Here is a 13,375-nt window from a genome sequence, read left to right as displayed (position 1 = left end):
CCGTCGTGAAGAATCTCACCCACTTCATCACCCAAATAGGAATCTCATCCATTCCTCCAGGTTTCCTGAAGGATTCCCATCCATTTCTTCATTTAAATGCCTTTATTTGTGTGTTCATGTCATTTTATTCATTGTCGAGACACTCTTGACAACAGGAAACATTAAAATGTAGGTCAAGGAGGACTTCACCGCATCTGCTTTACGTGACAGTGCCCGGATGGTTTTCCCCAACTGACAGCTGGTGGATGTAGTGATGAACAGTTCTGAGGCATATCCTGTTTTTTTAAGCAGGAGATGTTCTGTTCTGAGAATGGGAGGATCAATGTGAATAGGGCCAAGCGGTGATGTAATCACAAAGAAAGCGCAGTTTCCATTGTTGATGATACGTGGTGAGAGTGCATGACCTCATTTGTGACTTACTGAAGTGACCAGAATGGAACTTAAGAAGAAAAGAAACAGGCAGAGAGATCGAGAGAGACAGAGAGGTAAAACAGGGAGGGAGAAGTAGAGAAAGTACAGAAAGAAGGATAAAGATGAGGTGAGCAAAGAAGGGAGAGAGAGAAAACGAAGGAGTGATAGAGATATAAGCAGCTGCAGGTCACAGGAGTCTTTGTGTGGGAATATATTGACACTAACGAGACAGAGAGTGACAGAGTGACTCACACACTACAGAACCACCTCAAGGAGAACTACACACTCTCGAGTTCACAAGTGCAAGCACACAAATAGCTTACACACAACACTAAAGCATGCAGACACACACACACACACACACAAACACACCTGCTCACCTGTGTCATGAAATGGGCAATCTCACTGTGACGCACACAACCACACCTGTTCACACACACACACACAACTGCTCCTACTAGCCAGAGCCCACTGGCAGACACTGACATTATCTGTCACAGTCACACTGCCTGCTGCAGGCCCTGGGAGCACACAAACACACAAAAACACCTACAAACATAAAAACACAGTCACGCTAGCTTCTAGCAGTAGGTGCTATCCATCTCACAGAAACCCGAGTAAACAGTAGATCTGTCAGACATGTCCAGTACAAACTGCAGGTAGACAGGGTAAGCTTTCTGACACCCAGTCGGAGTGATGGTGCTTTTACAGAGGTTGCTGGAGCGTCACCGTGGCACACATCCACATCCCCATGACTAGCTGCGTGCTTCCTGCTAACACATATGTATCCATGTTGCATCACGGACGCAAATCCCTGCCATCTGGGGCTGCTGGCCCTTATGGCTTATGCACATTCAGGGGGAGGGATTCCCGCGCGGCACGGGGCAGCGATGTGAACGGGTTGACATGAGTACACTGGATAGAAAAATGCCTGCGACTTAAATATTTTAATTAACTTCAGAATGAACAGAACAGCAGTCCAAAGAATATTATACAGTGGTGTTAATCACCGTAATTCCAGCCATTATAGCCTGTGACTGCCTGGCAGTGGTACACTGAAGCTAAATAATCCCTTAGCATGGCACTGACGAGAGCACAAAGGATTGCTGCGTGTCGTTACGTGTGAGCCTAACGATCCTGACTCCTGGCCCCAGTCTTAACATGGAGGCCTGACCATCTGACTGTGGACATTGTACTGGCATTGGGAATTAAAGCTACGATGAGCATTGCAAAAAGAGAGTGAATTTATTATTTCCTATTGTCATAATTACTTCACTCTAGTTTAAAAATACACTGCGGGTGTTGGACCCCCGGTTATGGTCCGTGGTTGGAACCACGTGATCCCAGGCACATACCGAGTGTGTCTCTGTGAGAGCCTTCATCTCGATATCTGCGGTGTTGCTTGTGCCTTTAAGCTGAATGATGAGTCTGTCAGTGAGGTTAATGCACACAGCCTGATTCCCTGATGTGTTAGAGGCCCTCAGAGCATGTCTGCTGCAGCCCACTATCTCAACTTAGACATTTCCTGAGGACAAAAAGCTAATGATCATAATTCTTTGGTTTTATATACTGTATATCCTATACATACACTGCTCTATATACTGTATATCCTATACTTAAATGCTCTGACCCAATCGTCTAGTAATCACAATTTGTCAAAGTCGCACAGATCCTTATGCTTGCCCATTTTTCCTGCTTCTAACACATCAACTTTGAGGACAGAATGTTCACATCCTAACATATCTCACCCACTGACAGGTGCCATGATAAAGAGATTATCAGTGTTATTCACCACCTGCCAGTGGTCATATATTTCATAGTGTGAAGGTTTCACATTTCCGTAATAGGCTAATAAAATGGCTAATCTCATCCCTATGGTTAAGCATGGTTGTGGGAGCATCATGCAGTTGGGATGCTTTTCAGCAGCAGGGACTGGAAGACAGATCGGGACTGGGGGAAGCATGAATTGACCAAAATTTAGAGAGGTCCTTCAAGAAAAACCTGATCCAGAGCACACACGACCACAGACTGAGGTAGAGATTCATGTTTCAGCAGAATAATGACACAAAGCGCCCAGCCAAGACAACGCTGGAGTGGCTGAGGGCTCTGATCCATGCCACATACTGAATACTGAATACTCACAAATCTCTAAAAATGTGGGGGGTTTTCTTCATTGGACATTATTTGTAGATTCATGGCAAAAAAAGAATGTTATCAATTACAAACATATGCAAATATAAGACTACATCCATAACCTGACAGGCAGACAGTAATGTAATCAGCCAAAGCAGACAGAGCAGACACATCCAGAGACATGGGGTGGTGTGTACCACTCAACCAGGGACCAGACAAGTCCATCGCTCCTCTAGTAGATTGGTCAATAATTGATCAGTTTGCATAATTGATGCCTCCGCTTGTGCCAGAGCCCTCTGAGGAGAATACAATGGAGGAATGGAAGGAGAGAGGGAGGAGAAAGGAGGTGGGAACCAAGGAGAGAGAAAAAAAGGGAAGGAGAGTGGGAGAGATAGAAGACCAAGGAAATACATTGGCACGTCTAAAAGAGGAAATTCACTCTAATTAATGTCATTGCTTAATTTCTCATTTTGAGTGGAATGGGGAACATGCCATGGGAAAAAAGGGGGAGAGACTGGGAGACTGAGGGAGAGACTGAGAAAGAGACTGGGGTATAGACTGAGGGAGAGAAGAAAAGACTGAGGGGGAGACTGGAGTATAGACTGAGGGAGAGGTGAAGAGACTGAGGGAGAGACTGAGAAAGAGACTGGGGTAAAGACTGAGGGAGAGATGAAGAGACTGAGGGAGAGACTAAGACTTGGGTATAGACTGAGGGACTGAGAAAGAGACTGGAGTATAGACTGAGGGAGAGGTGAAGAGACTGAGGGAGAGACTAAGACTTGGGTATAGACTGAGGGACTGAGAAAGAGACTGGAGTATAGACTGAGGGAGAGGTGAAGAGACTGAGGGAGAGACTAAGACTTGGGTATAGACTGAGGGACTGAGAAAGAGACTGGAGTATAGACTGAGGGAGAGGTGAAGAGACTGAGGGAGAGACTAAGACTTGGGTATAGACTGAGGGACTGAGAAAGAGACTGGAGTATAGACTGAAGGAGAGGTGAAGAAACTGAGAAAGAGACTGGAGTATATACTGAGGGAGAGGTGAAGAGACTGAGGGAGAGACTAAGACTTGGGCATAGATTGAGGAGAGATTAAGAGACTGCGGGAGAGATGAAGAGCTCTGTGATTAATATCTGTTCAATCAAAATACCAAAATATTCAAAATGCTAAATGCTGTGACCACACTAGTTGACTGATATTTCACCCCACTTGTACACGTTGTCTATAGCTGTGTGTCTAAGGTATTAGCCAGGGTCCCATCACTTAGATATTACGGAAATGAAACGTCAACACATTATCTAACGTGTTTTCAGGAAAGCCAATTGGGTTCAAAGCCTAACAGCAGGTATGTCAGCTAAATAAATAAATCATGACAGATTTGATTAATATCCACATGGCTAGATCAGAGTTTTTGACTGTGTGCCAATGGCAGTCCTCCCAACACAGGGAATTATTACATTGACCTCTTTACCACATCTGTATAGAGGGCTGTGGATGAAAACACACTTAGAGAACAGGAGGACACCAGAAGGACTCCAGGACATACAGGTACGCTTGCTTGCACTCATACGACACACACACACTTAAACTGTAGAACTGTACCTTGAGTGTCATCTCTGCTACAAAGATGGCAGTGAAGACGTAGTTGGAAATGGTGAGAAACACCCTTTCCTGGATCGACAGACAGAAAGGAAGAGAGAAATGCTTTACTTTCCCCAATAAAATGGCGGCGTTTACATGAATTTCATGCTGAAACGGTAAAGAGATTTCTCAGCCCACAAAACAAGGATCCAGGGGTTGAATTCCCAACGGATGTTAGTGACGCATAGTGGTGAACTTTGACCTTACCAGGCTGCCCTGCATTATCTTGGGTCTCTCCAGAGCCACAGTGATACAGTTGGAGAAGATGAAGGCTAGCACCACATAGTCAAACAACTTGTAAGCTATGATGGACTGGCATATCCGCCTGAACCTGGGGGAGGGGGAGGAAAGAGAGCAAGAGAAGAGAGAGGGAGAGAGAGAGGGAGAAAGAAGGGTGGGATTGTGGGTGCAGATCGAGTAAGAGGGAGACTGAGATGGATTATTTTACATCTTTACTGATGAAATAACAACACTGGGCCCCACTGAGAGAGGGCACGGCTCATCACCATTCAGTCAGAAAATAGCCACATTCTAGTTATTTCATTTATTTCAAAGCCATTTGCATGCTCCACAGTAGACGGATGATAACTCAAATATCGAACTTTGCCCTTTCATTTGCTACATATTTTAGGCGATTGGTCTCTAACCAATCACATCCTCAAAGCCAGTTACACATTTTCTACATTTTGCTTCACCCTATCAGTTTCTGAGACCAATCAGAAGAGAACTCATCCCTTCCTATAGGACCAATCCGATGGCATGGTGGTTTGTGTGACCGGGAGTCTGTTCAGACCCAGACTCCTTGTTGAGAAGTATAACATGTCTGTAGGTGTGGCATATGCCCGGAGAAACAAGTTCAGGTAGCCAAGCAACAAGTCCCGAATAGGGAACACATCACCACAGAAATTCAAAAAGAATCAAATCACCACCAACGGTAAAAACAGCCTTACCTCCATCGCTCAGCCATTAACCGAGCATTTACCTAGCATTTACTGTTGACCAACAGACTCAGAGTAGCTATGGGAGGCATCCCCTCACTACCTCAGGGACAGGGATCAATACACTAATCAAGGCTAACTCTGATAACCTGGCAACCTGCCCCGTCTATCGACCAGGTGAGGAGCAGCACCTGGAAACCTGTTCCAGCGCTATTGATTAGCCGATCGTACATGCTGGAGGGACAGGTATACCCATAAGATAGTGTTCAGAACCTTCTTTTTCATGGGGGGATCGGCTGGAAGAACAGTTGTGTTTTAATAGATTGGATGTGAAAACATGAATGTAGCATGTGAACCTCGAAATGTTATGTGAGGTGTGTTGGAGCTGAGTAGGAACAAACGTGTCCAGTCTTTGCTGTAAACTGACAGACTGAAGAGGTATAGAGAGAGGGAAGGCCAGACGGACCTGTTCTGAGGAGAGAAGAGGAAGACCGACCAGTCCTCTCTGGCCTCGCACCACTCCGGCCGGTACACCTCCATCATCTTCTGGATACGGAAACACAGACTCTGGAGGGACGTCACACGCACAGTCAAGGTTCATACACGTACACACACCCTCGGGAAGGACATTCCACACACACACACACACACACACACACACACACACACAAACACAAGCAGGCACGCTGGAACTCACGCAAAAAATAGGATTTGGAAAGAGCACAGCCTACATATGTTCGCTGTCATGATTGCTTACAAAATGTAGTTTTCATCAATTCATACATCACAGGTAATATCCAGATCCTTTTTGTTGTGTCCTAATCTGCGGCCACCTCCTGAATGAAGGACTACATACAGGTGAAGTGTACTAATCTAAAAATACTGCACTACACATATAGGAAATACTTAGTCATTTAGGTCGAACCCATTAAACAAGATGAATAAATGCTGGCTTAGCTCCGTGTACATAACATTATTATTGTGGCCTGTGTACATAACATTATATGTTTTAGGCCTGTGTAAATAATATTATTAATATTTAGCCATGGTTTAGTTCTGTGTAAATAGGATTACCTATTAGCTCTGGCTTAGCAGTGTGTAAATAATATTATTAATTATCTCTGGTTTAGTTCTGTGCAAATAAAATTACTTATTAGCCCTGGTTTAGTCTTGTGTTAATAACATTGTTAATTTGCCCTGGTTTAATCTCATATAAACACTTCAACTTTTTAGCCCTGGTTTAGTCCAGTGTTGCATGTTAGCCATGGTTTATGTTTGTGTAAATGCCATGTCTGTGTAAATGCCTGGTTTAAGCATATACAGCTCCGCCAAAAATTAAGAGACCACTGCAAATTTTTCTTTCCTTTCCAAAAAAGTCATAAAGGAAGGTTTTGAGAGAGGAACAGGAGGGTTAAAATTAAGAGACCACTGCATATTGAACTCTTCTGTCACTCAAAACTTTCCTTTTCAACTTTTTTGGAAAGGAAAGAAAAAGGTGCAGTGGTCTCTTAATTTGTATGTGTGGCATTGTTTCTTTTGAAATTATATAAAGAGATAGAACTTAAGGGAGAGACACAATGGAGCGTCTGCTGGAGTATGTATATACAGTATGTATTTTATAAACTGCTTGGTAGAGACTGGGTTTATCACAGTATAAGCGTCAATAACCAATGTGGTTCACAGGTCATGAATCAGCACTGTTAAAACATGCTTAGTTGTGTCAATTCAATCAGTCAGCCCCCCCACTCCCCCAAACAACTACTCACATAGTCGATCTCATCGTCCAGGTCCTCTCGGTCCTTGCGAGTGTTGACCTGAGGGAACACATCTGTCATCAGCTGTGGATGGGGACGGGGGTGTGGCGGTAGCTGAAGTTGGAGCTGGGCTGCGGGAGCCTTCCCGTTACAGTCCTGGTGCTCCCCTCCAGCTCCTCCACCACCCAGCCCTCCAGACAAGCTTTTCTTCCTGGGGTAAGGGAGCAGTGGAGCCACGGGGGTTCCCGGGACTTGGAGGAGCTCCGGTAGCTCCAGAGACAGAGCTCGACGGTCACGCCGCGGGACAAAATGTCGTGCCAGGAGGGGAGGGGGGAGGGCGAGGTGTGGGGCAGGGTGAGGGCGGGAGAGAAGTGCCTCCTGTTCGGCTGGGTAGGATGCATGGGGGCTGCGAGAGCGCAGGCTGCCCCCTCCTCCTATGCCCAGGCCCAGCGATCGGGACGGGTGACCCTGGCTGTTCCAGCTAGACCTACGACCCCACATCCCCTGGGTCGGGGGCGCGGGGCGACCCCAGTTGTGGTACAGGGAGCTCCGCCCCGGACACTTGGAGAGGAAGAACACGGGAGGAAGACAGGGAGACAGGCAGACAGGCAGAGGGAGACATGGAGAGCATGACAGGGAGAGGAAGACAGGGAGAGGAAGACAGGGAGACAGGCAGACAGGCAGAGGGAGACGGAGTGGAAGACAGGGAGACAGGCAGAGCCTTACATCATTGAGCAAGTTGATATAGGAAGTTTCTATGTCAATTTAATTTATTTCGGGAATTGATCCCCAACATTGCAAGACACGTCTGATTCTGACCTCGCCCACTCTCCCTCCACCCCCCACAAGCTCACCAGAGACCTGCCCTCCAGGTTGGCCCTGCCCAGGGAGATGACACTGTTGTTCCGTGAGCCCAGCGCGAAGGTGAGCCTGTCAGCCGGGTAAAGGCCTGTGGGTCCTGGGGAAAGGTCCAGGTGACCGTTGGGTGTCAGGGTGCAGATTTTAGGGTCTGGCAGGGAGAGATGAGGGGGAGGAGAAAAGAGGAAGAAAGAGACAGAAGGAAAGAGAGAAATTGGAGAAGAGTGAATGAAGACAAAGTCAGACCGAAGGACAGACAGATAGAAATTGATTGATTTCTCTACAGGTTTCTACAATGAGAAACTGACTGATAAGCAACAGATTATGATGTTATTCTGCCAGGGAGGCCTACTTTGGAGTCAATATTTAATTGGGAAGGTTTTTTAGCAATGAGGGTTTTGGCATGCTAACTTACACAACACACATAGGAGCAGGCAAACAGGAGTTAGCCTAATTCTTCAGACAGTTGCAGCAACTAATTCTCCCTTTTGAATATGTGATGAATTATATAAATTCATTATGAGAACCTAGTTTGATTTAACTTCCCTGACACTGTTATTTGTCTGTGAGCAGCTCCACAGGGCAACCAGTTGTTTGAGCTGCATGTCCTTACTGCCTGGCAGATGATAATATGTGTGTAAGTTGCACACACAGGACTATGTTGATAGGCAGCTGCTTCTGCTAGAATTCCTAAATTTCTCCAGAGAAGCTCTCCTAAGGACGTTCTGGATTTCGTTGAAAAAGCTGGCTTCTAGTATTTTAATTTTTTTCATTTGAGAATTGGAGATAAGAGTAGGGGATAAACTGTCAGCATGACACTGAAAAGATCAGCATTTTTTATAGTTAACACGACCAGCTCATGCAGAGTACTGGGAGTTGTGTTTCTGTATGTCTGTTGGGAAGAGGAGAGAGTGAGATAAATAGAGTTACAATATGTATTATTCAACATGTCTGCAGCTTCCATTTTCAGACACATGGTTTAGTCTGGGAAGCATCTGCAGCCACAGACTTGTGTTGCTAATTATGGTCGATGTTATTTTTTCTGTACTTACAGTATATTCAATATTATTCAGCATCTTTCGTAACAGCAAGATTTGACATTTGCATTAATATGCTTGGTTCAAAACATTCCACTTGATTTTGCTACTTCATTGACTCAATGTCGCTGCAAGCTGTCCAATTAATTTCTCCCAGTGAGACTGTTCGGCTATTGTGTCTTTACAGGACAGCGCTTCTAGAGTCGAGTGTCTTGTCTCTGAACCCACCAGAGAGATGAACAGAGTCCTTCAGTTTTTCTGAGTTTTCGTCAAAGTTACAGGAGGACCTGTCATCCTCTGAGTATGACCGGTTGGCATCCCCCTGTTTCCAGAGAAGAGAGGAATGAAGGGAAACAGCTATAAAAGTTAATACAGAATACAGCCACAGGCCGTTTTAAATAGAAACGTCAATCTTACCTAGCCTCATTCCCGAAAGTGTACAAAAGCGCTTTAAAGTGTTTTGAAGTTTTATCCCAGCCCAGATTCCCTAAAAGCCCTAAAAGCTAACAGCTCTATCTAATAAAAACAGGTTACCACCTCCTCCAGACTAAAAGCGAACTCCTGCTCTGCTCATTAACAAGAAACATATTTTTCAAAATGGCAGTTTTGCCCTATCAGAAAAAATAAAAGGTCAAAAATATTTTCGCCATTACCTCAGCCTGAAAGCCCTCCACCAAGATGGCCACCAGTAGATTAAAGAGGACATAGTTCCCGAAAGTCATCAAAGCTACAAAGTAGAGCGCGGCACACGGAGAGGTGGAGGCCATGCCATTGTACAGCACCATGTTCCAGTCCTCCTGGGTCAGGATCTGGGGGACACACACACACGGGACACGATGGGGCCAGTCCGCCACGTGTGTACTGTATGAGTGTGGACGCTTGTGTGTGCTGCTGCTTGCATACCTGGAACACGGTGACAATGGCCCACAGTAGAGAGTCAAAGTTCTTCCTGTCAGGAACGGTGTCTCCTGTCTCCGTCTTCAGGCTGAACTTACAGCCAAATATATGCATCCCCAGGATACTGTCCAACACACACAGGATGGAGACACGTCAGCTACCGACAGTAACATAGAACTAGTTGCAGGCAAAAAAGAAATAAAAAAGAAAGCCTTGAACTTGGTGCTATGTCCCGCGTGTGGAGGTATGGGCTCAGATTCTAGCTGCCCAGTGAGCAGGGGAGCCTTACGAACAGACCAACAAGCAGCATACATATTAGGAACATTATCATTCGTCCCCAGAAACTCAGTTCTTCCTCCTACTCAGTCATCACCCCTCCCCCGGTCAAAGGTCACCCCTCCCTTGGTCAAGTATCCGCTCTCCCCTTGTCAAACATCACCCTGTTTAAGCTTCAGCCCTCCCCTGGTCAATCGTCAGCACTCCCCTTGTCCATCGTCAGTCCTCCCCTTGTCAATCATCAGTCCTCCCCTTGTCAATCATCAGTCCTCCCCTTGTCAATCATCAGTCCTCCCCTTGTCAATCGTCAGCCCTCCCCTGGTCAATCATCAGCACTCCCCTGGTCAATCATCAGCACTCCCCTTGTCAATCATCAGCCCTCCCCTGGTCAATCATCAGTCCTCCCCTTGTCAATCGTCAGCCCTCCCCTTGTCAATCATCAGCAATCCCCTTGTCAATCATCAGCCCTCCCCTGGTCAATCATCAGCACTCCCCTGGTCAATCATCAGCACTCCCCTTGTCAATCATCAGCCCTCCCCTGGTCAATCATCAGTCCTCCCCTTGTCAATCGTCAGCCCTCCCCTTGTCAATCATCAGCAATCCCCTTGTCAATCATCAGCCCTCCCCTGGTCAATCATCAGCACTCCCCTGGTCAATCATCAGCACTCCCCTTGTCAATCATCAGCACTCCCCTTGTCAATCATCAGCACTCCCCTTGTCAATCATCAGCCCTCCTCTTGTCAATCGTCAATCCTACCGTTGTCAATCGGCAGCCCTCCTCCAGTCAAACATCAGAAATCCCCTTAGTAAAGTATCAGTCTGTTTCCCAGCGTATACGATGTTTCCCAGCGAATAAAATGAGCAAAAAAACAGGAACTATTATCACATAGACTCAATACAGAAGTGGTGCTAGCTTGTCTAAGGTAAGATCAATTTGAAAATTATGTTTTTGCACTTTCATAATCACAAAATGTCACCTTTATTGAAATACTGTTGTGTACTTGCTTAGCTAGATTCATTATTTTCAGTTAAGCCGTTCTACTAAAGAATTGACTACACCACTGAATCTAGCTAAGCAAGCACACACCAGTATTTCAATAAAGGTGACATTTTGTGATTAAGCACAAAAACATAATTTACTGATACTAAGGGATTGCTGATGTTTGACTGGAGGAGGGCTGATGATTGACAAGGGGAGGACTGACGACTGACCAGGGGAGGGCTGACGACTGACAAGGGGAGGACTGACGACTGACAAGGGGAGGACTGACGACTGACAAGGGGAAGACTGACGACTGACAAGGGGAGGACTGACGACTGACCAGGGGAGGACTGACAACTGACAAGGGGAGGACTGACAAATGACCAGGGGAGGGCTGAAGCTTAAACAGGGTGGTTTTTGACAAGGGTTGAGGGGATACTTGACCAAGGGAGGGGTGACGTTTGACCGGGGGAGGGCTGAGTAAGAGGAAGAACAGAGTTTCTGGGGATAACGTTCCTAATATGGATGCTGTACCAACATACCGCAGCAGCTCACCAGTGGATACAATCACAAAACGCCCCCTGGACAGTCAGCAGGAATCCACAACCTTCACACCGATGTTTTCCTTCACAGCAGCGATACATCATTGTCGCATTCCTCTAGTTCATTTTCTCCACCCACATGTCCCTTTCTCTCTCTCTACCTCCGTCTCTCCTCTCTGTGTATCTATTGGTCTTAACACCCTGTTTCCTCATAAAAAGGGCCGCAGGGTATGTTACCATGGACAGCCCCGTCCATCTATTGAAATAAATCACTGTGTCGTTAAGGAGATGACGGCTAAGAAACCAGTGTGGGTGGATGGGGAGCGACGGTGTGGCGCTAGGCGCTGGCTAATCGCTAGCAGCTACAGCGGGAAGACAGACAAGGGCAGCTTGTGTGTTAGCTCGCTCCATCGCCATCCTGCCACCATCTGTCTTGGCGCACTTACGTGGGACGGCAGCGCTGCAGGGCGTGCGCGCTCGCGCGCGTGTCTAAGTGCGCGCGCGTGTGCGCGAGCGTGTCCTCACCAGGGGAATGCTCTCTGTTGTCCTGTCTATCAATCACACTCAACTGCTTATCGCACTGTCACTCAAACAAGGAGACCATTGCCCTTGTGGAGCCGCCTGCGTCTGAGACAACATACAGTACATCCGGGGGGAAGGAGGTGGGACACACGGGAGATGATGGACAACAGGGGGCCGGTCGTGTCTTCAAACAGGAACAACATGACCGGTTTGTGGGTGTAAAAATGACACAGTGCCATAACTGTATCAGCTCAACAAAATCCACTGCAGTCATGGTCATGGACCTACAAACCAACGCGCACGAACCAACGGGAACCAAAAACTGCACATGGCGGCCCACACCTGAAAATGAAGATGAAGAGCATGAGGAGCATGCAGAAGGTGGCGACGTTGTCCATGGTCTTCATCAGAACCACCAGCTGTCTCCTTAGCGCCGGCATGAAACGCACCAGCTTGATGACCCTCAACAGCCTGAACGTCCTCAGGACTGACAGACCACCATCTGACTGGCCTATGATCTCACACACGCTGCAGAGGGCAGGGGAGGAGAAATGGAAGGAGGGACGATTGAGATGGAAAACAAAGAGACGAGGAAGGGGAGAAAAAGAGGAGAACACAGGTGAAGAGGAAACCCAGAGGAGGGTCGGGAGGGAAGGAGCAAAGTGAGTGGGAGAGATGGGGGAGAGGGCGAGGGAAGGGGAGAGAGGAGAAGGTAAGTGTGAGAGTGAGGAAATATTAGAGAAGGAGAGGAAATCAGTCACGCAGACAGACAGAAGAACGAAAGAGAAGCAATGTTTCTCAAATCCCCCCAGATCCCAACCTGAAAGCTCAGGGAGTATTCAGATCTTCCGATGCCATTTCATACACCCAAGGGGACAATTCAACATCCACCACTCTACACTACAGCTATTCAAACTGACAATAATGTACTGGTAATGTGGTAGTGACATCCTTCCTGTAACGCACATTGTTAACACAGTTACGTTTTAACAATGTGGTAATGCTGAACACGACCACTGACCTAATGATGACGATGATGCCATCAAATATATTGTAGGGGTTCCTCAGGTAAGCGAAGAAGCCAAAGGCAGTCAGCTTGAGAATCATCTCCAGGGTAAACATGCTGGTGAACACGATGTTACTGATCTCCAGCACATTCGTCAGCTCCTCCGGCTGAGGGGACAGAAGTAACGAGGAACAAAGAGCAGAGAAAGAGATATTAAATAGATTTGAGTAATAGAGACAGTGAGAAATGTAGATGACTGACAAAGAAATTATATGTTTATTCAGGAACTTCCACAAGAAATGGAAACTGCAGACAGAAAACATAATGTATCTACAGCACTGAGAAACAAAGCAGTCTGTCACAGACTGAAAAACAACA

At 46.6% G+C, this 13,375-nt stretch overlaps 1 protein-coding gene across 3 annotated transcripts in view; it reads right to left on the bottom strand.

Annotated features, from left to right (window-relative positions):
- Positions 1 to 13,375, bottom strand: part of cacna1ia (calcium voltage-gated channel subunit alpha1 Ia) — a 217,447-nt gene that overhangs the window by 36,058 nt on the left and 168,014 nt on the right. For all 3 annotated transcript variants that reach the window (XM_020051158.3, XM_034295186.1, XM_010893887.5), the window contains 10 exons: positions 13,013 to 13,164; positions 12,334 to 12,519; positions 9,676 to 9,793; positions 9,426 to 9,581; positions 9,001 to 9,094; positions 7,732 to 7,886; positions 6,890 to 7,438; positions 5,590 to 5,690; positions 4,393 to 4,516; positions 4,147 to 4,215 (listed from right to left, as the gene is read on the bottom strand). In XM_020051158.3, the coding sequence (XP_019906717.1) occupies positions 4,147 to 4,215; positions 4,393 to 4,516; positions 5,590 to 5,690; positions 6,890 to 7,438; positions 7,732 to 7,886; positions 9,001 to 9,094; positions 9,426 to 9,581; positions 9,676 to 9,793; positions 12,334 to 12,519; positions 13,013 to 13,164 (1,704 nt within the window). The remainder of the gene's footprint in view (positions 1 to 4,146; positions 4,216 to 4,392; positions 4,517 to 5,589; positions 5,691 to 6,889; positions 7,439 to 7,731; positions 7,887 to 9,000; positions 9,095 to 9,425; positions 9,582 to 9,675; positions 9,794 to 12,333; positions 12,520 to 13,012; positions 13,165 to 13,375) is intronic.

Source organism: Esox lucius, chromosome 11 (assembly GCF_011004845.1).
Source record: "Esox lucius isolate fEsoLuc1 chromosome 11, fEsoLuc1.pri, whole genome shotgun sequence".
In the NCBI taxonomy this organism is placed as follows: domain Eukaryota; kingdom Metazoa; phylum Chordata; class Actinopteri; order Esociformes; family Esocidae; genus Esox; species Esox lucius.
This window is presented reverse-complemented; position numbering and strand designations above follow the sequence as displayed.